The sequence below is a fragment of the Aulostomus chinensis genome, chromosome 18 (assembly GCF_037954235.1).
Source record: "Aulostomus chinensis isolate RoL2024-O1b breed Wild chromosome 18, RoL_Achi_v1.0, whole genome shotgun sequence".
NCBI lineage: Eukaryota > Metazoa > Chordata > Actinopteri > Syngnathiformes > Aulostomidae > Aulostomus > Aulostomus chinensis.
This window is the reverse complement of record NC_141337.1, coordinates 14,303,694-14,331,427: the sequence shown is the minus strand read 5'-3', so window position 1 is coordinate 14,331,427 and position 27,734 is coordinate 14,303,694. Positions and strand designations below refer to the sequence as shown.

The 27,734-nt window shown below is 44.3% G+C and overlaps 2 protein-coding genes across 2 annotated transcripts; one reads left to right on the top strand and one right to left on the bottom strand.

The window, feature by feature from the left end:
* Positions 1-101: 101 nt before the first annotated feature.
* On the bottom strand, positions 102-8,034 carry LOC147245320 (uncharacterized). The gene is made up of 5 exons (XM_086185934.1): positions 7,502-8,034; positions 6,891-7,000; positions 4,858-4,950; positions 4,587-4,757; positions 102-1,916 (listed from the first exon to the last, which is right to left on the bottom strand). The coding sequence occupies exons 1-5, from the start codon at positions 7,650-7,652 to the stop codon at positions 1,743-1,745; spliced, it is 699 nt and encodes a 232-aa protein (XP_086042060.1). The 5' UTR covers positions 7,653-8,034; the 3' UTR covers positions 102-1,742.
* A 1,490-nt stretch (positions 8,035-9,524) lies between these two features.
* Positions 9,525-23,114, top strand: xylt2 (xylosyltransferase II). Its single transcript, XM_086185906.1, has 11 exons — positions 9,525-9,693; positions 15,318-15,861; positions 16,248-16,417; positions 17,983-18,185; positions 18,727-18,807; positions 19,066-19,282; positions 19,499-19,675; positions 19,807-20,060; positions 20,146-20,341; positions 20,673-21,006; positions 21,244-23,114. Exons 1-11 carry the CDS (start codon positions 9,562-9,564, stop codon positions 21,564-21,566), a joined length of 2,631 nt encoding a protein of 876 aa, XP_086042032.1. The 5' UTR covers positions 9,525-9,561; the 3' UTR covers positions 21,567-23,114.
* Positions 23,115-27,734: the final 4,620 nt, after the last annotated feature.

The window sequence follows — 27,734 nt, the reverse complement described above, 5'->3', positions numbered from 1 at the left end:
TCACGTGAGTGTGAAAAACATTTGAAAATACAAAAAGTAGCATAATTTGCTTTTGATAGTAAAATCTGTTATGTTTGTTCTTACAAAAAAATATATCCAGACACATTAATGCACAATCTTATTTTGAAATGACACATCTTCAAATAATTGAATTTATTTATATTACATTGTTAACACATGAGTGTAGCTACTAACAGTAACTGCCCTACCCTCCGATTGTAATATTTAATCAATATTTGTCTTTAATAGTCAAGAAATCCAGGTTAATTCCACTGAATTAATTTCTTAAATAATGGGTTGAAAAATTCAGCCAGGTGGAGCAACTATTCACCAGATATCTGGAAAATAAAAGTATTACAAGTCAATAATCATAAGGAAAAAAACTTCACGCTCATCTTTGCTTCTTATTTTCTGAAGTGATGATTTTGCTCTCACCAAATAGATGTTATAGCTAAAGATAGCGTGCCTTAATAAATTCCGATCATTTAAGAAAATAAAGATTTTGTTAAATTGACAGTTCATCTGACATTTCTTTTGTCTTTTATGCAAAGTAGACTTCATATTCATAGCAATACCACATGTGACGTGCTTCAACGTCAGATCATGTCGGGGATTCACGGGCTTGTCATGTTTATTTAATATTCTTTTCCTCTGCTTCAACAGAGCATCATCATCAAAACAATAAAAGGAACGGTGACATTTGTTTTCACATAGAAAACAGTAGGAGACACATTTCTTTAATAAATACAGATAATGCACAAGACGAAAATGTGACTGCGATACGTCTTAGGTCACAGAATGTAACTTTCTACAATGTTTTCACTTCACTTTCACTCTGCTCGTTAATGTGCAATCGTTTGGAGCAGAACTGAGACATGGACTCATTAACCAAGATGAATTATGAGGAAAACAGTGAGTTCTTATAATCAAACTAGAAAATAAATGGATTTGTTGTATCCTGAAGTTGTTTTACGCCTCTGTGATTTGTGCCAAGATTGTTTCGGGTCATCCTGGAGACCTTGTGGATATTTTTACTTTATTTGAAGAAACTTGTCGTCAGGCGTTCCTGAGATATTGCATTTATGTGAGGCGACAGTGACTTTGACCTTTTGACCTTTGACCGCCACTTCCTCCTTGAATACCAGAGGACATTTGAGTCAAATTTGAAGAAATTCCCTCAAGGTGTTCCAGTGATACGGTCTCAACAAGACTGGGACGTAAGTTCGGACAACCCGAAAACAAACCTCCGGCCTACAGCTTTCACCAGTGTGGAGCCATAAAATTCTTCTCTGAAGAAAACAAACTTTTATGATGACTTCTTATTGAAAGTACTCTCCCTGACACCCATTTATTCTTCCTTTCTCCGATGAACCAACAAAAGCACACAAAGCGTTTTCTGGAATAAAAGTGTTCACCTACACACAGAGTAAAAAGTGGCTCAGTTTTTTTGTACGATGTGTGGCATTCTCATCTTTAGATGCACCACCTTTATGAAACAACATCCGCACATCCAGACAGGGAGCACAGCAGCAGCCACTGTGCTCCTGCAGGCGTTCCGGTGGAACATCGGCAGTCCCGCTCCTCTTTGGCAATTCAGCTCCTGGTCAACAGTTGCTGTCTCTCAGTCTCGAGGTATCTGAACCCGCTTATGCACAAGTGTGAAGGATGCAGTCCAGTGATTTCAGCGGTATGAGACACTTTCACAGTTCGTCACATCCACCAGCTGGAGAACTTGACGAGCGTCACACAGGCAGGAAGGTGCTGCTGGGGTTGATCGGATAAGTTGCGTCGGTGTGAACGTCAGGGCCTGTGTTGGTGAGGACACTCTGTGGCGGGGAGGTGTCGGAAATCGACGAGAGGATGTCATACGGCAGCTCCACTGACTGGCGGATACTCTCCTCATACGATGGAGGAGGCTGTATGAGACAGAAAACAATGGACTCAATTGGACTCAATTTTATATAGCGCTTTTCTACCTTAGCGGCACTCAAAGCACTTTACAGTGTCATCTCATTCACCCATTCACACACACACACACACACACACACACACACACACACACACACACACACACACACACACACTCACACACTGATGGTGGAGGCTGCCATGCAAGGCGCCAACCTACTCATCAGGAGCAATTGTGGGTTCAGTATCTTGGTCAAAGACATTTCAACATGGTCACCGGGGGTCGAGGATCGAACCAGCGACCCTTTGGTTGCTAGACGGCCACTCTAAGAGTAACATTTTAGATCAGGAAAAGCAAGACGAGAGACAGGTTGGAGAAGAGAAAGCTCGGAGGGTAGGAATGTGTCCTGTAAGGCTCGGAGAGATGTAGAATTTCAGACGATAGAAATCAAATTCAGCTTAATTAGTAATTAATTCAATAGCATTGCTCACATTAGCATAGCAGTTTTTGTTTTCCTTTATTTTTTATGGATGTGAATTTACTGCTTTTCCCCCAGATGAAACATACAACAGTTTTCATTGAAAATAAACACATGACTGAAAAATAAAAGCTGTGCTAAGTATAGTTGAAGCTACACTCATGTGTTAGCCACAAGCTGCTGAAACTAGCGGGGCATTTAGCTACCGAAGAAGCAGTTGAGCACTAACAATCTGCTGCACTCAAATGTTGATCATTAGAATTTTCTAGCTGCGTCTTGAGTTTTGAGCCTTATCACTGCACTAGGTAGTGACAGAACATCAAGTTGTGCTTCTTCAAATCTGGTTTTTGGTCCTATTGGGTAATGCGGTTCAATACTGGACTCATTGATTGGCTTTCTAATTGGTCATTGATTTGTTTTCTGTTCAAAAATAAACATTGTGGAGGGTTCACATGTCATGAGCTTTACAAGGAATGTTTAGATTCTCTTTATTCCCAAGTGGAGGACTCCATTCATCCGCCTGACCTTCTGAAATTATTACAGTGTTTTTAGTTCACACCGAGTTACGAATGGAATAATCAGCAAAATTGATAACTGCAACATTCCCCAGATGAATGTGATACTTGTGAGAACATCAGGGAACATTTGTATTTACAATCCCAATTAATCCGTCTCTGTGTTAGCCACCTGGAACATGTTTTTCCTCCTGCATTATCTTTCTGATCACATCTGGAAAATCACACTCCCAGACTGAGTCCTCTTATCTTTTAATTGCTTGGGGACCCGCAGGCGACAAGAGCAACCTCCCGACCCTGCCCTCTGTCCGATATACACACTGCACACACACCAGGCCGCTAAGTTTTACTACTATCCTGCCTCAGGCCACAGGACAGTCAGGGGAAATTAAGGGGCCATCAACTGAACGCCTAACAGAGTCTAAAAAGGGGGGCAGGAGACGTTACAGTGACCAGGATGACTGAATAGTCCTGAAAGTGAATGTGGTTTCTGTTAGTGTGTGTGTGTGTGTGTGTGTGTGTGTGTGTGTGTGTGTGTGTGTGTGTGTGTGTGTGTGTGTGTGTACGAGACAAGATAGGCAGTCATGCTAGGGACTGTTTAATTAAGGAAAAGGAGGGGAGGTCAAAGAAGAAAAAACAGTAGAAGACACAAGCACAAAGCAGCATTCTGGGGCTGTGTTTGTGCTCAGGACGCTGGCTTTAATTATGTTTGATGTGCCTTTTTCTCATTACCTTGTTTGCTCAAGCGCTGTGCGAGTCAAAAGCTCAGCGAAAGATCAACACTGTAAAACCTTGAAACGTGGCCGCCAGCACAATTCTGCAGCAGGCATTAGATGAGCTTATGGTGCATCCTGTTTACCGCCGTCTTATCTTTGAACAAGCTCTTGTTACGATATTGTATGACAGCGTGGTCGTAATGGAAAGAGTACTTCTTACTATCACCACTGTGACAGATGAGGGCCGCCATATTAAGCTGAGTTTACATGAGCCTCAGGCCTGGTACTATCTGAGACCTGCTTTGTGCCCACAGTGGGATGTACTGTATCATTCTACAACGCAACTTGACAGCATTGCAGTTTGGAGGGCAAGATGGTGGTGTTCTCATGCTTTTTCACAGGGGAGAGGGGTGACATTTTTCTCTTTAAAATCACTTCCTGCCAACACTTCGAACTTTGCAGACTTAAGAAAACAACTGTTTTTGATACAGATCCCGACTTAAATCGCACCATTATCATTTTCTATGTTTTTTCAATGAAAATGAGAATAATGATGTAAAAATGAACATTCCCGCCGAGACTGCAAATCCTATCTAAATTGTAGAATCAGTCAAAAATAATCCCAATGAGGTTTGTTTGGGTTTTTTTGTTTGTTTGTTTTGTTTTGTTTTTTCAAAATCAAACAGCCTTGCTTTTGCATCAGAACTCCGACTATTTCTACGTCATTACCACAGCAACCCATGAGGACAGGTCTGTGATTTCTGGACACAATAAATCCAATCTCATGAGGACCAAAAAATAGATGTGATTAGAGGAACAAAACAGACTGGCCAGCAGTCTGAACAAGGCCTCAGTATTATAGTGATGAATAGCTTTCCCATGTATTACCCGGGCACCTGAAGCACGCCATTGTCATCGCATGTGTGTCTGTATCAACTGATGTGACACTAGATCTTAATTTAGCCTACCTCAGTCACAATGGGCCCATTGAGGCCGAAGCGGTCTGCGATCATCATGTGGATCTGCCTCTGGCGATCCTTTTTTCGGACGCTCTCATAAGAGGGGAGCCTCGGCAGGGGGGCTTCCAGAGAGGGCAGGCTGTAGCTGGAGGGCACGCCGACATAGAACAGCTGACCAGCCTGCACACATCGTCACACATAGGTCAAAACCCAGCGGAACAGTCGGGTGGGAAACTCTGGCTTTTATGTGCTGAGGACATGTTAAGTCTACCTGCCTCACCTGGGTGTTGCTGTCATCCATGATGTGACTCTGCTCCAGACAAGAGGAGCCCACCAGAGTCTGCCTGCTGCTGTAGTACTGAGGAGGAACATCCTGTAAAACAACCCTTTCACATTTACCACTGACAACACAATCTTACGCTGCAATTAGTCAGCAGATATCCACTCATTTCAGCCTAATTGACCAATTTTCATGCCTTGTTTAATCACTGTAGACGCTGGCTGCTTTAGCAATACCATAAATTATCTAATCAATAAGACGACCACCCTCCGATTTCCGTGCCTCCTCCCATTCCCACCCTCCTTTACAACAAGACCTGTCAGCGTCACACTGTATGAGGTGTTGGCATGCTAAAAAATAAAGCCAGCAGGGAAAACTAGGTAATTGTCTTGGGTCTAAATGAGTCTCCTTTGTTTGGTGAACAATGTGGTGTCCTACTGTGTCATGAGGGTCCCTAGGCAACAAACCACACGGTGTGGTCTTTTCAGAATCTCTCTATTCCCCCTCGTAGCAGGTACTTCTTAACGAGCACAATCCACTACACATTACGGCCTCGTAAGTCATTCGGGACGGCGTTACAACAAAGTCAATTTGTTGCCTGACTGAGATTTAAGACCAGCATGAGGATGAGAGTTGTTAAATTGTTGGTATTACTTAGGAGAAGTTCTCAGACTATACATTAAAATATGAAATTTATGGGTTTTTTTCCCCGAGCCTGTTTAAACAATGACATCACTCATACTCAAAGAATGACGCAGTCCAATGACCTTTGCCATAACCCTCACATCATTTCAGTGAGAGAGAGACGACACCCAAAAAGGTGATGTCAAAGGTCGCTTTCCCTCGCTGGTTTGTATTTTTTTTTTTTAATCTTCAGGAAAGAAAAAAAAAAAAAAGAAGAGTTGTCCTTTTGTCTCCTAGCATTGATTGAGCCAGTGTGAAAAAGCACAACCGTGTAAAATCAGCGCTGAAGTCGGGGGAGGATCCCAGCGGCAGTGTGCCTTTTTTCACCGCTGCAACCTAAAGGACTTCCATTGTCCCCTTGTGTTCCCAACACCCACAGTGGGGTCCGTCTACTATTCACGGAGCAGAGTGAAGCAGGGAAAGGTATGTGACTATGAAGTTGAAGACATGAAAAGTTCCCCAGAAACACAATTGGGAGAGTGTTGCTGACTCACTAACCTTCAAGTTCCCTCGCCATGCAACAATAAAGCGTAACGCGGTTGTTTTTTTCAGCTTTTTTTATCCTGAATAAGACAGAAACCCTGAAGCTTACAGTTTGTTTCTGTTGTGTGTTTATTACATGGCCGCGTCGTCATATCAACCACACTGACCTAAGTTACAGCCTCAGGCCAGCACGATCAGTTTGTACCGGTGAAACGCTCTGTTAATTCCTTCACTGCACAACTCACTCCAGCGAAACCACAACTTCCTGTCTGCGTACGGGAGGTATGAGTCGTGCCCCTGCAATAGGAAGATAAGACTCCAACTTCACCCCTGGGACTTAAAGAGGTGAGAAACAAGTCAGGAAGAGGAAGCAGAGAATGGGTGAGTTACTCCTATAGTGTGTTTTTGTTCCCTCGTCACCTTCTCCTGCACCCTGGGGCGTAACACACTATGTTACGTATGGTGAAGATATATGAGGCGGGAGAGGTGGGGCGTCTCCAGAATATTTGATTAATAATGACATGTTTGGCTGCAATGAACCAAATCTGATTTGCAGTGATTTAAGTGCACTGGCGCTGAACTGTAGCATCAATAAGAGGTGCTAAATTTGTCCACTTCCATTAGCGATATTTCTGGAGGGTGGCTAATTCAACTGTGGCAAATCCATCGCCTGACAAAGCTCATATCACGTTTATTCTAGTCCTTTTTCCTCAACGCCATGCAAATTGAATCTGGCATTTCCAAACGGTGCAACACTTGGTGCACACTGCTCAGGATCCAAACTGAACATTCAGACCACTTCAAAAAGAGAAGTCAGCACAAAAGCCACTTGTTCCCTTTTTGTTTTTGTTTTGCTAAGGGCTTACCGTATCTGCGTGTGGCCCCTGATAGGAGCGTAGTCTGCAACACTGGGGATCCTTGCGGTAAATAATGGACAGCAGCACCACAATAACAACAAAGAAGACGAGAGAAGAAACTGTGTGTGAGAGCAGGAAGAGAGAGAGAGAGAGAGAGACACACACACACACACACAGAGAGAGAGGGGGGACACTGGTTAATCTCTTGGCTTTAGGTAGAATTTGTAAAAGAGCATTGCATGCATAGTTTTAAAAGGGGGGGGGTAAAATATAAGTTTTAAATAGTCTTGATTGACAGTGTTATATCTGGTGGGTTTTTATCTCCTGCGATGTACCTACACGTCAGGAACAATGACAGCTTCAAAATAACAGGCCTGCCAGACTAATTCTGTCATTAATTATGTTTAGAGCTTGCCAGAAAATGAGCTGCTATCTTCTCTTGCCACATTGAGAGAGAGAAAATACTAAAAAGAGAAGAGAGCAACCCTTATCACAACGTTACAACATGTTCAGATTAAGTAGCCTGCTAATACTCAGCAAGCGGCATGTAACAAATCAGGTATTTCTCACCCGCATAGTTAATAAATGAGGGAAAACTTTAAGTTTGAGAGTTTACTTACAAGATGCAGCCAGCACGGTGAGTTGGTCCGATGTCAGCTGTGAGGAAGGAATGGTTGGACTTGCAGTTGCGGACATTTCTGCTGTGTAAACTGTTAATGTTCCTCTCAAAAATCCTCCAGAACTCATCAGCTTCAACACCAAGGCTCTCATCTTATTAGATCAGGATACTAGTTTTCTTCATGGCGCGGTCGTGCAGGGTGACAGTCGCTCCACATGTGCTCCTCTGCAAGTCGTATCTCAAACTCTCGGGCGGCCGGTAAACACGCCACAGCGTTTATGAGCCGGCGAAGGCGCACTGACGTCCTCCCCGCGCACCGCGTGACGTCGCGACACTCCGCGGGTCTATTGATTGACATTTAAATACGTTCAATAAAAGTCAAATCAACAGCATCAACAATAAGACGATTCTGACGTTTTAAAAAGAAAAAAAAAAAGTCTTCATCACAGCTGAACTTCCATCCGACACTGAGATCACCGTCTTATTCATGACATCCAGACCGTGGTTCACACCCTGGATGCCTGAGCTGGGGACCCGTTACCCTGGAAACCGGAGGGGTCCCGTCCAGAGATGATTTCTATAACACACAAAGAACCAAATGTGTTGCATTAGTATTCATGAGCATCTTCCTTTCTTAATCTGATGAGGCCTAATTTGTCGACCCCGCTGCACATAAATTAATCTGACTTTATTTTACTGCAAGTGACCTTGACCTTCATCTTCTATACATCCAAACGTTTAAATGTCACTATATTTGGCTTATAAAAAGTAAGTCATCAAATTTTTTATCTGAATCCCATTTCATTTGTGTAGGCGACATTTGAGAAAAAAGGAAGTGTAATTTTTAGAATAAGCAAGATTTGAATGAAAATATAGGCTTTACATCCTTTACATTTGGAAAATATGGTAGTCATGGGAACAGACTGGCTATGAATACAGCTGTTTAATTTGAATGAAGAGTGAGTTCTGCATTGGATTGACCAAATGCAAAAAAGAAAAAGAAAAAGGGGAACATTTGTGTAGAAGGAAGCTGGTGGCATGGAATTCTTTGCATAAACAAAGTGCCCAGCTTTGTTTTGTTTTTTGTTTTTTTTACGAAAGGATTTGCATGGGGGTCAATTTGAAGTCTGCTGATATCTGGAAATATGAGCTAATTTTAAATATAGCGGCGTTTCGAAGTCCTCGCCAAATAGCGGCAACAACAGCCTACCAGACTAACGGTAAAACAACTTTTTAAAAAAACAGTTATAAGCAGAATATAAGTAAAGTACAGCAAGTAAGCAAGTGAAGTAACAGGAAGCAGGAGTGCTGAAACAGTGAGGGCCCCAAGGGGTGGCTAATTACATCAAAGCACAACACTAGAGGCCCCCTTTAAACCCTGTGACTGGCCATTTATAGGAGGCAACAAACCCGAGGGGCCCCAGGGCCAGCAGCTCAGTTTTTGGTGGTGAGTGGTCATGTCAGAAGATGAGGAGGCCCCCAGAATGGGAGAGACGCCCCTGACAGGAACGTCTGCGCATAAACTGATAATGAATCAATTTAGATATTTCTTTTTAGGGAAAATAAGTTGATATTTTTCTACACTGAACCATCTCTTTAACGTTAAGACAAAGTCAAGGATGACTTCATTTATCGCCAATATTTAAGAAAATAAAAATCAAATTTGAAGAAGAAAGGAGGAGGGGTAATTTTTACAGTTTAACTTAAATGTTGTAAAAGTGCAAGGCCGAGAGGAAATTAATTTTTAGCCTTAAGTAAATTAAGAAACGACGTTTCATTTACTGAAACGTTGTCCTAAATTACCTCGTCGAAGGGAACTGTCTAGCGGTTCCTGGGGCTCTCAACGTTGCTGCCTCCCATGAAACACTTGAAAGGTCACCAAACCGGTTCGCTTAACAGCCTCGTTTTAATTAGTACTTACTTGATATTTAAAGTATTTTTCGCGTTGTATTTTGGAGAAAGTTTTTTTTTCTTTTTTTGAAAGGAGGATTCAGCGACTCGCGTGCGCACGCCGCTCAGAACTCGCCGTGCACGCGCTCCCAGACTACAGTGGTCGAAAAAATGGTGGCCAGCGCGCGAGTGCAGAAGCTCCTCCGACGGTATAAACTAGCGATAGCCGCCGCGTTGACCATCCTCCTGATCCAAGGGCTGGTAGTATGGAGTCTGAGAAGTCTGGAAGAAGGCGAGACGGAGGTGAGGAATGTCCATCTTCATTGTTTGTGTCATGACAGTGACTCGCTTGTTGGTTTTAATTGTTGAGCTAGCCGCTAGCTAGGTTTAGCTTAGCTCTCCGTGTGTTGTGATACTGGGACGTTAGCTAAGTTGCTCCGCTCCTCAAACATGTCCCTGCAACTGGTTCAGCCGTGTCGTGTCGTGTCGTGTCTGTCTGTCTGCGCCACCAGACATCCAGTATACTTTACTACCTGTTAGTAACTAGGAAAGTACTCGCACCGATCCGGAGGTTGAATGGTTGTTTACTTATTGAAGCAGCAGCGAGCCCCGGTTTTCTTACACTGGGGATTGTTTGGTTTCATTTGGTTTATTTGTGGCGTTTAGAAATGTGACGGATGAGCAGACAAGATAAGATCGACAGGAAACACAGCACACAGTTGAGATAAAAGTGTCTCAGATAATGGAGTGATTATGTTCGGGGATTTTCGTTGAGGGTTAGTTGCCGTGTCATTTTGGTATTTTTAATCGAATAGAAGTCGGCTTATTTGTTCCCACCAGTTGTCTTTCACATGAGCCATGTTGACCGTGACCTTTAGTGAGCATTAAATCATAACAAAATACACAGGCTTTGACATATCTGAGGGGATGAGTGCTTATTAAGTTGAGCAGAAAGTTTTAGTCATAAGTCAACTCCTCCATGGGAATCTTGTCCGTTTGTCTCGCACACCTGGAGCTCTCTACCTGGAGGCAGTGCTTGTTACTGTCCCTCCCCAAGGGGAGGCGAGTTGTAACAGATGTGACCTGTGGAGGACTGTGTGGGCACAGGCATCAGTTACTGTTAGAGACAATGGAATGTAAGCTTCAGGTGGGAATCAAGCTGTCTCTCTCATGATAGGACACAGTAAACCTACAAATAGATTGGAGGCAAGTGATTCACTATCAGTTTATCCCGGTATTAATACTGGGTCGTGTCAGACCTGTGCCTGGAGAGTGAGGGTGTCAGCAGATGTAATGCAGTGGCTTGAACCTTTGCTCCGAGAGGGTTAAAGAGGGATTATGGGAGTTCATCCCTTAGTTCACCAAGGAAACTGTGTCAGGGACCACTGCAGTTGAAGTAGAAAGCCAACCAGTTGATCTAAATCGATGCTCAGTATGTTCCCTGTTTAACATCAAAGATTTTATCTTGGACAGGTGGGTGACTCATATTGACAGGAGCTGAAATGTGTCATGCAGTCACTCATGCTAACGCTGCATTATATCACCTGTTATAAGACCTCAGGCACTCAACTGCGTCATCATGTGCGTTCAAGTTGAAACATGCTCCATTGAAGAGACATAAAAATGTCTTTGATGATGACTAGTAGGACGCACGAGAGGTATTTGTGGTGAACAGTCTCTCAGCCTGCAATCTTTGTCAAAATCTGAGTTTAATCACACGTGGTATTTGCTGTCGAGGGTCTGGATTTGGACGCCACATGGGAAATTTTTAAATTTCATATTCAATTGAGATTTAATGAATACGCACTAAAGTTCTCACTTCCTGCTTTCAAACTCTGGCTAAGGATATGTGACACTGCTGCTTAGCGCACATTACACAGCTCTGTTGGCAGACATCGATGTGAATGTTGGCTCGTCTATGAATGTTTGAGGTCTTTCAGACTCTGGATCAGGTTTCACTGCAGAATTCATTAATTCTCACATCATCTCTGAAATGCCTGGTGGCAAGACAGAATGAGTGACTGTGGGAGGATTCTTCCATTCTTTGGGTGTGTGTGTGGGGGGGGGGCAGTGATTTTTTTCCCATTCACCCATTCAAGCAATTGGGGAATGCACTTGCCCATGGTCAAGTTTTACTTGCCCCTGTACAAACTATTTCCTCTGTTTCTCATTAGAACCAGATTGGTTCCTTAGCACATCTGCAACTAGGAATTGCACCAGTTAACTTTTTAATTCTAAATCTTATTTGGTTACAGGAATTTATCCAATATTATTATTATAATTATTATTGTTATTTTCTTCCTACTGGTGCAGATGGTGGTATTACAGTATGTGTAATGTCACAAGAGGTTTCTGTAAACCACACATTATTTGTTAAAAAGCCAAACTTAAAACACAACTTGAGCATTATCTGCTCTGTAAGGTGGTCCATGTTGGGAGGAAAATGGTTCTGTAGGAGTTTCTGATTGATGGAAGATGGTTTACTGGCCATGTTCTCCTGATCCTTCCAAGCACCTCCACTCATTCCTATCATTTGTGAGCTGTTGGCTTGCCAGCTGCGTGGGGCGGGAGAACCCACGTTCTGCCATATCATCAGACAAAGGCCAACAACTCTTAGCCCGCATACTGTTCTTCTCCCTCTTCTCCAATCGTAAATTTTGAAAAGGCTTTTGTACAATTCATTAATGTAGTGTGACAAAGTTATGATGCTGCTTGGCTCTGAAGGAGTTCTTGAAGTCTGCGTATGTTAAGTTGAGTGTTATTGCAAATTTTACACACTGGTAGAACCTCTGTGATTTCCCTGACTGAAATTCCCATCCCTTTAGCGCCTGGTGCTGCTGAAACTACAACAATCATGGCCACCGTGAGCTTCCATGAGAAATAGACAGGTCAAAATGTCATGAGGTCCATAAGCAGTGAACAGAATTTAAGAACTTCAGTGTCCCAGCACCATGATTTGTTGATTTTAACATAAGCAGCCCTGCCGGCCCCCAGTTGCCTGCTGCCGCTTGTGCTGCTCCATTCAGCTGGATCACAACGTTCGTGATGTTTTCATTTGTCCACGTCTGTGTAAACGCAGAGATGCAGGAGCCCTTAGGAGACCGATGTGGTCCATTCTACTGACCAGTGACAGGACAGTTTCCATCCTAACATCTGGAATCACTGGTGTGCTATGGTTAGTGGTTTGCAGTTCACCAAACTCATTCAGTTAAATTCCACAGTGATGAATAATAACAGAACATCCGCCTCACAATACTTGATCCAGCCACAGTTTTTAGTTCTGATCTCATTTTGGCACCCAAGCTCTTTTTTTCTTGAATATTATCATTGATATTGTTGTTTTTGTCATAATGTCAAAGGTTATTCCATGAGAATGTTGTAAACCTCTCTGCACTTCTCAATAAAAAAAAATCAAAGATTATACACAAATGTGTCAGATTTAAATGTATTCTAGAAAAAATTATTGGAACTGTGTGTATGGATCAGTGATTTGTGTCTTATTTAGTGAAGCTGGGTTCGTGAACCATCACAAGCTGTGGAATGGAATCTGGGTTGGCACCATTCTGATATCTGATCTGTGAATGAAGTCAGTGTCTGCCCCTATGATTCCAATATTCTTGATGCGATATCCTATCTCCAACATCTGATATCAATAGGAAGGATGTGCCTCGACTCAATCTTTATCTACCTACATGATCGAAATTGGAAAAAAAAGTAATTCTCAATTCTTGCCAATAATTTGCTAGATTTAAAAGCCCTACATGGTGTTTTACCGGCCACGAGGATTTTAACAGTCCGTCATGTCGACTTAAGCCCAAGTGTAACATTTCACATTAGAACAAAGGTACTGAGAGGACAGAAGAAGACTGACATCATTGTATCGCCCTCTCCTACAGCGCTGAATGGTGCTGCTGCTCTCCGCTACAGCAAATGGTGCCGCTGATATGGTTTCACTCAACTTTAATTGGAAAGTAAAGAGGGCGCCTTTCTTGGCTTTGAATCAATGTATTTTTGACGTGATGGTGTTAATTAAAAGCTTTGAAAACGAGTGATAAGGCAAATTGAAATGTTAGCCCCTGCTGAATTCTTGTCTTCTGTGTGAGAACATTTATCCTGGCAGCCTAAAAGTAAGTAGTGTCTTTATCAACGTTAGCAGATAAAGGGCTTACAAGGCCCTCAGACCGGTGTTAACGTTTAATTTTGCGGCTGTGGGCAACCTCATAAAAATAAATAATTCACCCCCTCTGTTTGAGAAAATATGTAATATTCCGACAAGTACAGAGGATCCCAGAAGTTTCTTCAGCTCTCTCGTTTCCACCTTTAGAAATGCAACAATGGGAACCAGTTTTCTCCTGCTCAGGTTTCTAGGTGGTATTTGGGACAGAGGTTTTTGTACAGTAAGGTGACAATAATAACCAGGGTTCTTGAGTGCACTGCAGTGACTCTTACTGCAGTGCACTCTTACTGCATCTCACAGCTTTCAGCATGCAGTTGCCACAGTAGCTCACTGTGCTATATTGACTGGAAGCTGGTTTACTGGCCATGTTTTATCTGGCCCCTGGTCCTGCTGCCACGCGGCTCCAGTCCCTCATGCGTTCCCATCATCTCTGGGCTGTCTGCGTGCCAGCTGCATGAGGCGAGCGAGCCCGCATAGTACCGTATCATCAGAGGCAGAAAGCTCTCAGCCCACATACTGTTCTTCCTCTGCTTAGCTTGGATTTTGGAGAGCCTTTTTTTGTGATCCATTCATCTAGTGAGCCAAACCTTTGGTACTGGCTGGCCAGGAGACTTTAAAATGGCTTAAGTTTTGGTTTTCAAAGCCTGCACAGAATTTTGTGTTTTTTAAAATTTGCTTTGGAAATATTTGTAATGATAGAATTTTCATATAAGTGATTGTTTTGGTTTGTCCAACAATTGGTTCCCACATAGTTATACACCCCAGTTCCTCTGTATGTAAACAGAGCACCAAACAATTTGAAACGTAATTATTAGATGATATCACAGTGTTTAGATGGATTCATACCGTTGAAAAAATTCCTCTACAGATAATGAAATCAAAGGATTGATGCTTGAAGTATTTCATTACTTGAAAGCAGACACAAGAGGATCATTCTGAGGGAGGCAGTGAAGTCTCTGGGTGATGGTAAGAAGCAGCTCTCAGAAGTCCTGACTATTATTCATATTAAGGGCATTTATAATACATGGTCTGAATGTCTATGTGCATGCACCAGATTTTAGTCTTGAAATAACAACTGTTGTGCAACGAACCAATCAATAAAGTATGAATATGTATTCCACTTCTTTGAACGCATCTGGATGCTCAAGTCCTCCACATAACTTGTTTGAATTAGTGCTGGAAACACATACACACACACACACACACACGGGCACATGGACACACAGCAGCCACGTGATGAGGATTCTTCAAAAACGGCATGGTGGCTGTAGCTTTATTTCTGGGTGTACGACATGCGTGTGGATGTCACCTGCATAACATATGTATGCTGTTTTCTCACCATCTTTGCCACAGGAGCGGGCCGAGGTTAGTTGAGGTTTCTAGATTCATTACGTTTCAGTTCATTACGTCTCTCAGTGTTCGTAGCTATCTCTCGACCTGTTTTTGCAGATTAGTTTGGAGGAAAAAAAACAGATGCTTTGCTAAAAATAACCCAGATGGGAGAAATTGGAAAGAAACTAATAGGACCAAGTAAACACGTTCCTTCCTCCGGGGCTCTCTCTGCTGTTATCTCAGCGGATATTTGTGTTTACCTTTGTCATTCATGGTTATGATCAACGCTTCCTCTCATTAGTATTTGTCAAAGATGTTTAATGGCATTGTTGGCAAGAAATCAGGATTTGAGTGTTTTTTTGTTTTTATCCTGTGGTTTTTTTTGTCCCTCACTCTTTTTCTGTTTTTCTCTCCATAGAAAAAAACAAGACGGTCTAAGTTGCCTGACCACAACAGCCAGGACCCCAAGAGAGACACCGTAAATTGGGAGAAACAAAACTCTTTGTCAGGGAGGAACAGGGGCAGATGGAATGCCAGGTTGGAAAGGACAGGGGGCACAGCAGCCAGCGCACTGAGGCGAGGGACCAGTCGCAGAGGAGGCAAGCCCAGCATGAGGCTGAAGTCTCCCCAGGAGCGGGGCATGACGGGTGCCGGATTGGATGGTGTAGTCCCCCATGACCCGTCTAGCAGCCGAAACTTCAGTGAGACTCGAGGTGGCCCTGATGGGGCAGGCAAGTTACCAGCCGCTGCTTTACCAGGGGAGCCGGGCAGTGTTGATGGGGCCCACCAAGCCCCCAGCAGTGACTTTGAGCCAAAATGTGAAATCCTAGGCAAGGATGCGCTGTCTGCCCTCCACCGTGCCGGCACACAGCAGTGTCGACAGGAGATCGCCAATATCGTTTGCCTACATCAGGCTGGGCAGCTCATGCCAAACGTTCTTCCACAGTTCTGCCCTCAGCTCGGTGAGAAGCCTTTGAAGTGTGCTGATGTTTGGGTGGTAGTGCTTCACACTGAGATTTCTGATCATTTATTTACAATCAGCTGATTAATTTTCAATCAAAGCATTTCCCATGGCCATGAAATTCTCAACCCGTGTGTTTCAAATGTCAAGGTCCATTTTCACCATGAGAAGAGCTGGCTGGAGATCGGATGTCATTAACTATTCATGTAGTGTCTCTTTGTGTTAACCTATCAGGATGCTGGTAGACCACACCAGCCACACACTGTAAACTTGAATAATGCTCATTGTAGTTGTAGCACACAACTGCAGTGTTACGTAGGAGTTGAAAAAAAGCTGGTCTTTGCAGACCTACAGACCCTCCTGAACCTTTCACGTCCTCTCTGTCAGGTTTATCAAGTCCAGCTGTTGCCGAGCTGGACACCAGCCTGACCAAGGTTGAGAACCCTGTCCGGGTGGCTTTCGTTCTGATGGTCCATGGTCGTGCTGTACGACAGCTGAAGCGCCTCATCAAAGCTATATACCACCGTGACCATTACTACTACATCCACGTAGATAAGGTGAGCTCCATAAGAAGCATAACTCTTTATGAATCAACACCATTAACATCTAGTGAATCATCTCTGTGCTAATAGTTTACAATGTTATGGTGACACCCTGCCGGGTCCTGACTACACTGAGCTCATCAGTGCTTTTACCCGTCTTCCCGCCTTATGAAAGTTAAATTTATCCCCCAGGTCTCAGTGTAGTAAAGGGGATTAGCCTGGTTAGAATGAGGTGGTTATTCTTAGGGGCTTGATTTAGTCATGTTCTACCATGTGCAGCAGTAAGGCAAAAGATGAATGTATTGCAGGTGATTGTGAGGCAGAGACCCCAGGTGTGTAGAGCACACACAGCAGAGGAACAGGTGCCTGCTGCACCTGTGGGACCAGAACAGTTGTCAAGTCCTGGGGAGTTGCTCTGTTCTACTTCCAAGAGATGGTGGAGAGGCTTAGTGCCATGTTGCTAATTTGACCTCATCCATGATGAGGCTGTAAGACAGGTTAAGTGACTCTGAGTCATTTTTGCAGCTTCTTTATAATCACTAGATGTTATTGTTTGATGGCCTTTGAATTTCACACGTTCCCTTCGTGGGCCTTCCTCTTGCGCTCTGAACGGAAATAACCGCAGATTATTGCAAGATTTGAAATAGTCTGTGAAAAGTCTAGAGCTCTAATTGATTTCATCCTTCTACTAAATGCAGAATGAGTAGTAAATTCTGTTTGCTTCATTAATCACAACTGAACTTCAAGTCCTCAAACAATTAATTTCCGAGGGACTTTTATTAGCAGAGGTCTTTTGGAAATGGGCTGCTTACAGAATTATGGCAAGAAAAATACAAACTAATGCTGTTGTTGTTGTTGTTGTTTTTCAAATCTTTCATTTAACATTGAGCTGCACTATCTTGGCCTCAATCTCCTCTGGACGGTTCTCTGTAACACCCCAGGTTTCACTCCACTCTTGTGAGATTTCAGAGCGAGACATCTCTTTGCGAACACTTACAAGAACAATCTGATATGACGTCAGTAGCAAAAACAAGGAGTGATGCAGACGGATGCCCCACTGCAGCAGTTTCCTTCTTTGGCTATAGTGCTTTCTCTCTCAGTAACAGACCGATTCTCATAACTTTTGCCCCTACAAATGGTTTAGGCTGTGGGAAGATAAGGCCCAGCTTAAAACAAACTGCAGTTATCATCAGAGTCACTAGTAGCAGTCGAACACTTTCACTTTATTAATGTTTCGGTATAAAGCCTGATATCCGTTTGAGTCTTTGCCATTTATTCTTCCATCTCACCCTTTGTTCCCTGCAATGCTGAGGAAAGTAGTTACTCACTAACCTTATTTCACTTTAGTTCTGTGTCACAGCCAACTCTTGCTTGCGAGAATTTTTGTGAAAGCACTACATGCTCAAATTGGTTCATTTTTTTGTTTCTTTGATGTGGCTGTTATACACAAATCAGATTTTCTTCCTGCATGTCTCCTCTTTGTGCACTCGGCACAGTTTTGTACAGCTAATAACAGAAAGTCATTTGTGATGCAGAAAGTCTGATTCGTCTATTTGACCGTGTGCTTTGTACCCTGCCAGCGGTCTGGCTACATGCATCGGGAGGTCCTGCAGATAGCCCAGCAGTTCCCCAACATACGTGCCACGCCCTGGCGGATGGTCACAATCTGGGGTGGGGCCAGCCTGCTGAAGGCCTACCTACGCAGCATGCAGGACCTGCTCTCCATGCTGGACTGGAAGTGGGACTTTTTTATCAACCTCAGTGCCACAGACTTCCCCACCAGGTGAGGTTGGTTTGTCCTCCCCAGTTGGGTAGAGTGAGTCCCCACATCTGAAGCAAAGAGGGCAGGTTCTGGGTTGATTAGAGACACGATACAAACACAGAACGGCTCACACACTGCAGGGATCCTATTTCCAGTAAGCCAGCTCTGAACCAACTGGATTTTCATTGGAACTGGATTTGTGTTTGAAAATATTGATGATCGATGCAAAATATTGCTATTCCATATCACACATTGTTTTTTGGTATGCTATGAACTTTATTGGATGACTTCAGTTTGTGGCTACATTCAAGTGTTACATGTGTTCTTTTCTGTGGTGCAGTCGTTCGACTCCCCTGCTGATATAGAAAGTAGCAGGTACAGCTTTAGTCAGACAAAGCCAAGTTGTTTGGAAGCAGCTTGAAATTGATTGTTTTGGTCAGTTTTTGCTGTGTTTCACTCTCTTTCATGAACGCGATCGCCACTGATGCACATAATTCCAGTGAGTCTTTTCGTTTGTTTGTTTGTTGATCTCATTGATCCTCATCCCCCCCCTCTCCCGCAGGACCAATGACGAACTGGTAGCGTTCCTGTCGCAGCACAGGGACAAGAACTTCCTCAAGTCCCACGGCAGAGAGAACACCAGGTGAGGCGGCTGGCTGCAAGACACCTCTGGAAACACACCACTGGCTGACACATTTCTTGACGTGAAGTCCAAATGTTGAAGTATGTCCCCCCAATATATCAAAGCAATACTTGTGGTAGGTGTAAAACCACAGAACTCAGTCTGTTGTTCCTGGTGCTTTATCAGAGTGAAGGAAACATGTAAGATTCAAAGATGCTGATAATAAACTGACCTGTAGTTTTGTCCGCACGTCAATGCCAACTGCATTCTGTCTTCAAGGTTCATCAAGAAACAAGGCCTGGACCGGCTCTTCCACGAGTGCGATAACCACATGTGGCGTCTCGGTGAACGCAGCATCCCAGACGGCCTTGAGGTCTCAGGTGGTTCGGATTGGTTTGCACTCACCCGCCGCTTTGTGGAGTACGTCATCACCTCGCAGGATGACCTGGTGTCAGGGCTGAAGCAGTTCTATTCCTATGCTCTGCTCCCTGCTGAGGTAAGTGAGACGGTCTGTTCCTAAAGCTCATTGTCCCTCGCTGAGGCAGGCGAGCACAGCAGGAAAAATAATGTCATACTTAAAAGTTGTTACGGCGGTAACCCTCAGCCTGAGCGAGCCAGTGATGGTCCAGCTCGTCTCGCCTTTATTACTTCCTGTAATATGGAGGAGCAACACTTAACCAGCCATGTTTCCTTTCTGGCCTTTTCTTCTCAGTCCTTCTTCCACACAGTGCTTGGCAACAGTCACATGTGCGACAGCCTGGTGGACAACAACCTGCGTGTCACAAACTGGAATCGGAAACTGGGCTGTAAATGCCAGTACAAGCACATTGTGGACTGGTGCGGCTGCTCTCCCAATGATTTCAAACCACAAGACCTCATCCGGATCCAGGTGAGTGAACCTTTCTCTCTCTCTCTCTCTCTCTCTCTCTCTCTCTCTCTCTCTCTCTCTCTCTCTCTCTCTTGCTCTCTCTCTCTTTTTTCCAATCTTCCTACTTCACAGCCTCTCTTTCTTATCCACAGCAACTGACCCGACCTACGTTCTTCGCCCGCAAGTTTGAGTCAACAGTGAACCAGGAGGCCATAGACATCCTGGACACCCACCTGTATGGCCAGTACGCTCCAGGTACCGCTGCCATCAAGGCGTACTGGGAGAGCCTGTATGAGCAGGTGGATGGCGTGAACTCATTCAGTGACGTGGCTCTCACTGCTCACACCACCTTCTTTCGTCTTGGCCTGAAAAGTCTGAAAACTGAGAGTAACGCAGAGACCTGCAGGTCAGACTACAGATCCTCCGATTACAGACTTCTGATCTAACAGTCGCGGCGGCGCAGAAATCAGTTTCATCTTTTCTGTCCGCAGGTTTGATCCAGTGGGCTTTCCTCTGTCGGTACATTTGTACTTTTATGACGACCGTTTTCAGGGGTACTTGGTGCGTCAGGAAGTCCAAGCCGAGAGGTCAAAGGTTAGGGAGACTGTAGAGGTGTGGGCGGTGCCCCAGGTTTCACTTGTACTTGAGACAAACCTGAAGGAGTTTGAGAGGCTCAAGAACCTGGAGGTAAGTGCGCTCTGAGGAGAAGATTTTACATCACTGGGGGAGGGTGTGACTTATGATTGTAGTTTCTGTCCCCCTCCAACTGATCCTGAAGGTGAGATGAAGGTACCCCAAGAAAAGTGCTGTGTTGGGAGATAAACGTTCCGATATGTAAAAGTGGGTCTGGAACAATCGGGGCTTGATCTGACCAAAATTGAACCTTAAAGTTTAATTAGTTTTAAAAGGAGATAATAATGAGATGAAGGTAAATTCACTCACCTTGTTTTCAAATGAATATTAAGGTGAAAGATGAATGAGTCATATAACATCCTTCTCTGTACCCCCCCCCCCCCAGATTGGCACAGAGTGGGATCCAAAAGAGAGGATTTTTCGGAACTTTGGTGGCATAATCGGCCCTTTGGATGAACCACTGGCAGTACAGAAATGGGCCCGTGGGCCCAACCTCACCGCCACTATTGTGTGGATCGATCCTGCTCTGGTGGTAGCAGCCTCATATGACATCACCGTGGAAGTGGATGCCGAATATACTCATTACAAGCCGCCGCTGCAGCGCCCACTGCGACCTGGCACCTGGACGGTTCGGGTGTTAAAGCAATGGGAGCGCATTGCTGAAGTCCGCTTCCTTGTCATGCCCCTGACCTTCAAAAATACCAAACCTCTACGCAAAGGTGAGACGTGGACATAAAGTCCAAACAGTTTTTGGACAATAATGTGCAGAAGAATGCAATGGACACTTGTTAGTCTGTTCAGTTTTGTTTTGATATTTGGTCTTTTCATGGGCCTTGTTCACAATAAAGATTACTATTTTTTTTAAGTTAAAGATTAGGACTCTGTAGAAGTCTCATGTTGGTCTTGTTTTTAAAACACAAGTCGACGTTGTGATTTGTCTCTGTCTGCCCCTCCAGACGAAGACAGTTGGCTCCATGCGGGTCCGTCAGATAACCTGTACCTGGATCAGAGCTTCCAGCAGCTGCTCACGGTACTGAAGCTGCCTCCCCAGGAGCCGTCCCTGCTGGAAGCCCAGCGTCATGCCCAGCTGGTGGGCCCGGGCCTCGAGGCTTGGGTGGACAGCTGCGTGGGGGCCTTCTGGGTTACAGGAGGCTTGTGCGCAACTCAGACTTCAACCTGCGCAGCCTTGTCAGTTTGCTCTAACACCTCCTGGAGCTCCATGGCCCCCGACTCCAAGTCTGATCTGGGCCCAGTTAAAAGCGATGGGCGGATCAGGTAGCCTCGAAGGAGGAGAGACCTCACCACACATACGGGGGCAGCGAGGGAGGGCCACGCCTACACTGGACACAGGTGTGAGGGCTCCGTGAGAACCTGTGTGAACAGCAGCTGGAGGCCATCTTCCTGAGATGTGAAGAGTCCAGACGTTCTCAGTGAAACCGTCATGAGAAAGGAGAACAGGAATGCTGGAAATTTGCACATGGACGACTGCAAGAACTTGTGTCATGATTTGTAAGAATTGCTACATCGATACCGGATGTATTTCTGTGTTTCTTGCTGGAACACAGGTTTTTAGTCAGAGTTCGCCTGGGTAGGAGTTTGACAAGAACCCTCTGCACATGTTTGAACACAGCTTTCACTTTTCCTCTGCTTTGAAAAAGTCAGGAACCGTCAACAGTCTCCCTGCTGTATTCTGTCTTCATTTCAAGGGAGAGTGGAACGTCTGAATCCTCGAAATGTGCTTATTTTGAAGCATTATTATGTGAGCAGACAGTCGAAGTGCACTTTACTGTAAGACTGATTTTACACAAGTGGCAGTTACATTATGAGAAGGTCACATTACTCGTCTCTCCTTTTTTACCTGCACTTTCAGCGTGAGACACCAGGAAGACAGAAGGGGGAAAGTTCTCTGTCCTGTGACACATCACGTCAGTTGTGCTCTCAAACATTAACGTTGCAGAAGCTTCTTTTGTTGTTGGAGGAGCCAGGTTCTCCCAACAAAACCTTCTCAAGCACGTAGAGTTCCGATGGAGAATGTGTGACACTATCAAGCCACTTCCAGGTACTCAGAAGTCTCAGCCCAGCTTTGCTTCTCTGGGACGATCGGCGGAAACATTTCAATTGAAACCTCAATCTTACTGGTGTCACACATTATGTCATTCCTGTTTGTCGCATTGAAACCATTTGGATCCCATTTTAAGGTGCGTTTAATTTCAACTTCTTCAGTCCATTTACCAAGGAAACAAAAAAAAAAGGTAAACACTGTATGTTTTTATTTGTGTTATTGTAGCATGAATCGGAGCTGCCTTCACGTAGCTGGTAAAATGACATGTTAACTTCAGGAGCTTCCAGAGATTAATGCCTTTGTCAGCGGACAACAACCCCCCCCACACACACACACACACACCGCCACCACCCCACCTGAGTTTTAGTTTGCATTTTTACCCTGTTTTATGTGAACCGTTTTTAAAATAATAGCCGGCCACCGTCTGAGGGGTTCAAGTGACCTTGTCCACCTTGCACAGTACAGCTGCTTCAGTGAAGCCCCACTTCTGTTAGGTAAGAGAACGGAGGAATTGGCACAGCAGATGTTATTTTTGTATCTTGTGTGACAGCAAGTGTGTGTTATGTTTTAGGCGGGGGTGGGGGTGGGGGGGGGGGGTCATCCTGTGTTTCTGTTGGTTGTAGGGAACGTGAAACTGTCGCTGTACTGTTTGCCTCTCAGCTCATCGGCATCAATAAAGAGGTCATGTTAAGTTTTCTTTGTCATTTTTTTTTTATTCTACTTTGTACTCTTGAATATATTTAATCAGTAGCTTTCACTTAAAATCGACTGCTAGATGGGAATAATTTACATTTGTTCACTTGCTGTTCTCCACTTCTCTGTCACTCCCTTATAGAAATGGTTTTACTCCATAAATACTGTAAACTATACAAGAACCAGAGGCGTACTGTAGATGCTTAGACGGGTCTGTGCCTGCTTCTCCCCAGGGCGCCGGGACATGTTCATCCTCACTGGCAGGGAAGGTGCTTTTATCCGTACTCAGGTGAAATGATAAAATGAAAGGAGGAAATGGAGAGAAGTGACTGTTTCCTCTGACAGGACGTACGGCTCACCTGCAGAGGACAGATGGACACCCATGTCCAGCAGACCTGATGCACAAGGTGATTATCTTCATAAGAGTTTGTTTTGTTTTGGGTCACATTTCTGTTATAATAACCTAGTAGAGGAGGGAGATAGATAGATAGATAGATAGATAGATGGGTAGATAGATAGATAGACAGATAGATAGACGGGTAGATAGATGGGTAGATAGATAGACAGATAGATAGATAGATAGATGGATGGGTAGATAGATGGGTAGATAGATAGATGGGTGGATAGATAGAGAGATAGATATATAGATAGATAGATGGGTAGATAGATAGATAGACAGATAGATAGATGGGTGGATAGATAGAGAGATAGATATATAGATAGATAGATGGGTAGATAGATAGATAGACAGATAGATAGATGGGTGGATAGATAGATAGATAGATGGGTAGATAGACAGATAGATGGGTAGATAGACGGATAGATAGATAGATAGATAGATGGGTAGATAGATACCTTAATCCTAACCCCTCTTCATTTTTAGGGCCTGAGCCTGAAGGTACTTCAGGCGAATTATGTTTGCTCGTTTAATTTTTTTTTACTTTATTCTCTTCTTTTGTATTCCAACCACACCTCCTCCTCTTTGTTTACACTCATCATACTCCCTGTATAGCTCCGTGATATTGACCCTGTTCTGCCACCCCACAGTCCAGGGTTCAATTGGCCTTGATTTTTTTTTTCCCCTCCCATTCTTTTATTTTTTTGTAGGATTTACATGTGTATGCATACACATGTAAATCCTACAACACCCTGTTGTTTTATTTTTTAAAATATGTTTTTGTCCCTTTAGTTGACCTTTCTTCATACTATTAAGAAAATATTCTTGAGCCCAGACGTCCAACAGCAACGCTGTGCGCTCTTGAGTGATGGTTTCTGGATTCCGTATCAATCAGGAAGTAATATTCATGTCAGATACATTAAAATGACGATGATGAAGTCATAAAGTCACGTAACAATAAAACACTCCGTCTTGACTTATTCCTGTATTCGCTATAATCTCGTCCAGACATCATCACATCTCTAAACAGACGCTACCACCAATAAACCCGGCTCATTGCGTCTCAACAGTGGGACTGAATGAAGCTTGAGGATGAGATAGCAAAGGTCTTTAATAGGTTCCACATGATTTACAGTTAACATAAGCGAGTATATTCCAATAATGGAACAGTGATCGGTGTGACTGTTAGGAAATTAAACAATATTTTACAGAACAGCACAATAGTTTATTAGACGCACTGAGTTTGTTTTAAGAGCAAAAGCCTGGTTTCTTCATAAACTGTGAATCTGAAGATGAGCAGATCGGTTGATCCCCTTCACCTGCGGATGAAATACACAGTTATTCTGTAAGAGTACAGGTTCCAGAATGTGTATAAGTGTGGGAACTGAACCATAAGATCAAGAATAACCGCATGCCCAACTGGGACTTGATGACTGACGATGTCAAACTTGACGTGCACAAACCGGAGTTAGGAGTCTGGAGCCCGAAGGCCTCGGGACTGAGACGATGGCTGACGGCTGCTGCTGCAGGGGTGCAAGTAGCAGGTCCTCATCAGATTGGATGGCTGGGACGTTACACAACTGGTGAGCGTCAGTGAATACCAGTGATAGTTCAGGGGCTCACTCTTGATGAACCCGAACACCTCGAAGGGTAATGGCGTTCTCATGTTGCCATGGAAACGTACTCAGCATCTCTAGTAACTGCAAGGAAACACCTTTTTTTGTCTTTATTTATATAGCATTTATTTAGAGAGGAAAAAAATATTTTTAAAACGTCCACATAAACAGGGCCTCGTATGTAAGAATCAGTTATTACACAGTCTGGGCACTCATGCACCTAGAGGCCGCTCAGTAGCGCCCTCTAGGTTTAAAGGATCTCAAGGTTCATTTTTAATGTCACTTTCATCAAAACACAAAGGCCTAAATAGGAGAGACGAGAAATCGGTGTCCTTGTTGATGGTCTAGACCGGGGCAGCCAAACAAAAACCAATGCTAATGGCAATAACATGTTAAAAAAAAATCCTGAGGCTGTGCACTACAAATATGAAAGATTCCCAAGTTTGTTTGTTTTTTAACAGCTTTTCGCTGGACATCAGTTTGGCCCAGAAGTAAGAAAAGAATGGAGAGGCAGAGAAAGAAAATACTGCACAAAAGGCGTTTTAACAGCACAATACTTTTTTGGGGGGCTTTGGCCCACGTCCCACTGTTTGGTTTGAGTTTTCACCCTCTAAGGGAAAAAAAATAACTTTTGGCACTCCTAGATGCTGCATTTGGACCAAATTCAGGACATAAAGTCTTGTTATTATACACTAAAAAAAAAAAAAGTTAATTATCCATTCTGAATCCTCTTTGCACCATTTCTCAGTAAAAACAACCAAACAGGATTAAACCAGTTTGTTGACATGGTGATTCAGTTTTTTTTTCCTTGTGACAAAGTGCCCCCTCACCCCCGCCCCTCCTCTCCCTCCAGCAGCATTTGTCCTGAGAACTTGTTCATGCCAACATTAACATTTCATGAAGGAGGCATGAAATAGTAATTTAGTTTATTTTCAAACTGGCCAGCTAAACACTTCCCCACAGTGAGTCATCCTCGCAGCGCTGGCTCGCCTCTGCTCTGAGGGCCAACCCCTGCGCTGCACCTGCTGCCGGTGCGGTGGGATGACCTCAACATTTCTGAAGCCTTTTGTCTACTTTTGCTCTATTATTTCTTTCGACAGCTCAGCTCACACTTTGAAGAACTCGTCCCCTATTTTCATTCTGTATTTCTGCTGAAGCAGCCAAGAAGTTGTGTTTTTAATGGGAGAGCGAAGGTGGCTGTGCAGAGCTTGTGGATGTCAGCGATTAAAGTGAACGCATTATAAGGTGCTGTAATGCTGTAGCGCCATATGTGGGCTCTTTGCTGATAAGAAGCAGGCGGTGGGGATGGCCTGCCTGCTACAGGAGGTGGAGGGCCTTGATAAATGTCAGGCAACTGCTGCCAAGCAGCTCCAGGCCTGGGGAAACGATAACCATGGTGACAAGGCCGGATGATGGCTGCGTCCAGCGCCAGGGTGACGCATGACCCCTCAGCCTTGAGAACTGATTGTTATCACAGCAGCTCGGACGGCTTTATTTGTGGGACAAAGATGATTTTCAGATTTTGCAGCACACATGAGCATCTGCAGCTTCCCACTGCCCCCCCCCCCCCCCCCCCATCAATCCATCACATTGCATTACAGAGCTCTGCTCAGCAACAGATGAGCATGTACAGTTACCTAACTACAAGCCCACACAGCGTGTTCTGGCCTCTGGCGATAAGAGAGGAAGCCTGGATACATGATGTGGTGTCTCTGTCTGTCTGTGGGGACCATCCCGATGGGGGACAGGGGGTGGGGGGTGAGGGGGAAGACCTGTCTGCTGCTCCGGTACCACCAGGGCAAGTTCATCTTAGGCTCCTTCGCAGCCACAGAAGGCATCAGCTTCACTGTGAGTCCATTTATCAGCGCTTCCTGTCCTCCTTCCTTTCGATCTGAGTTTGTTTTGCCTGTACGAATTCGAGCTGTCCCTCGTCTGTGTCCAACACCCCCAAGACACGCGCGCGTGCATGCATGCGCGCACACACACACACACACACACACACACACACACACACACACACACACACACACACACACACACACACCTGACATGCTGCTGATGAATCATGCTCATTACTTATCAGAGAAGTGCTGCATGAATCAAGAGTGTTCTCCATGGTGGGATGCTGCAGCTTCAATAGATGTTATGATGAGTGTGTGCGCATGTGTGTGTTAGAGAGAGAGAGAGAGAGAGAGAGAGAGAGAGAGAGAGAGCTATGCCGGTAGTATGCTTACATTACTCTGAAGGGAGAACCATCAATTGCTGGATGTCTGTAATAAAGCTGTGTTAAACATGGGCGATTTTATGCTTTGTGACGTGTGCGTGCGTGCGCGCGCGTGTGTATCAAGGTCAAAACAAAACAGGAAAGATGCATGGCTCATATTTTCCTGCCGTGGCAGCTTGGCTTCCTGTCACTGCCACCACAGCAGCACAGAGGAGACAGATCTGTGTAAGAAGGTAGAAAATTGGCTTTGTCATTTTGATTAGCATAAGCTGTGTGATGCTGTCTGATTCAAGTTACCAAAACCCTGCGTTTCAAGAAAAAAAAACCATCCCTGCTGCACATGTCTGTTGGATTAAAGGTCAAGGATAAGACCCGCAAATGCATTCATATTGTTGTCGTCAGGTCTTGGCTCAGAGGATCAGAAATATGCACCGTGAAAATGCACACTGGCTCAC

Coding starts and splice junctions, on each gene's coding strand:
- xylt2 (XM_086185906.1), top strand. CDS start 9,562: ATGGTGGCCAGCGCGCGAGTGCAGAAGCTCCTCCGACGGTATAAACTA. Junction 19,283..19,498: donor ATGCTCTGCTCCCTGCTGAG/GTAAGTGAGACG, acceptor TTTTCTTCTCAG/TCCTTCTTCCACACAGTGCT. Junction 19,676..19,806: donor AAGACCTCATCCGGATCCAG/GTGAGTGAACCT, acceptor TCTTATCCACAG/CAACTGACCCGACCTACGTT.
- LOC147245320 (XM_086185934.1), bottom strand. CDS start 7,652: ATGAGAGCCTTGGTGTTGAAGCTGATGAGTTCTGGAGGATTTTTGAGA. Junction 7,001..7,501: donor CACCGTGCTGGCTGCATCTT/GTAAGTAAACTC, acceptor TCTCACACACAG/TTTCTTCTCTCGTCTTCTTT. Junction 4,951..6,890: donor AGGGGCCACACGCAGATACG/GTAAGCCCTTAG, acceptor GTTGTTTTACAG/GATGTTCCTCCTCAGTACTA.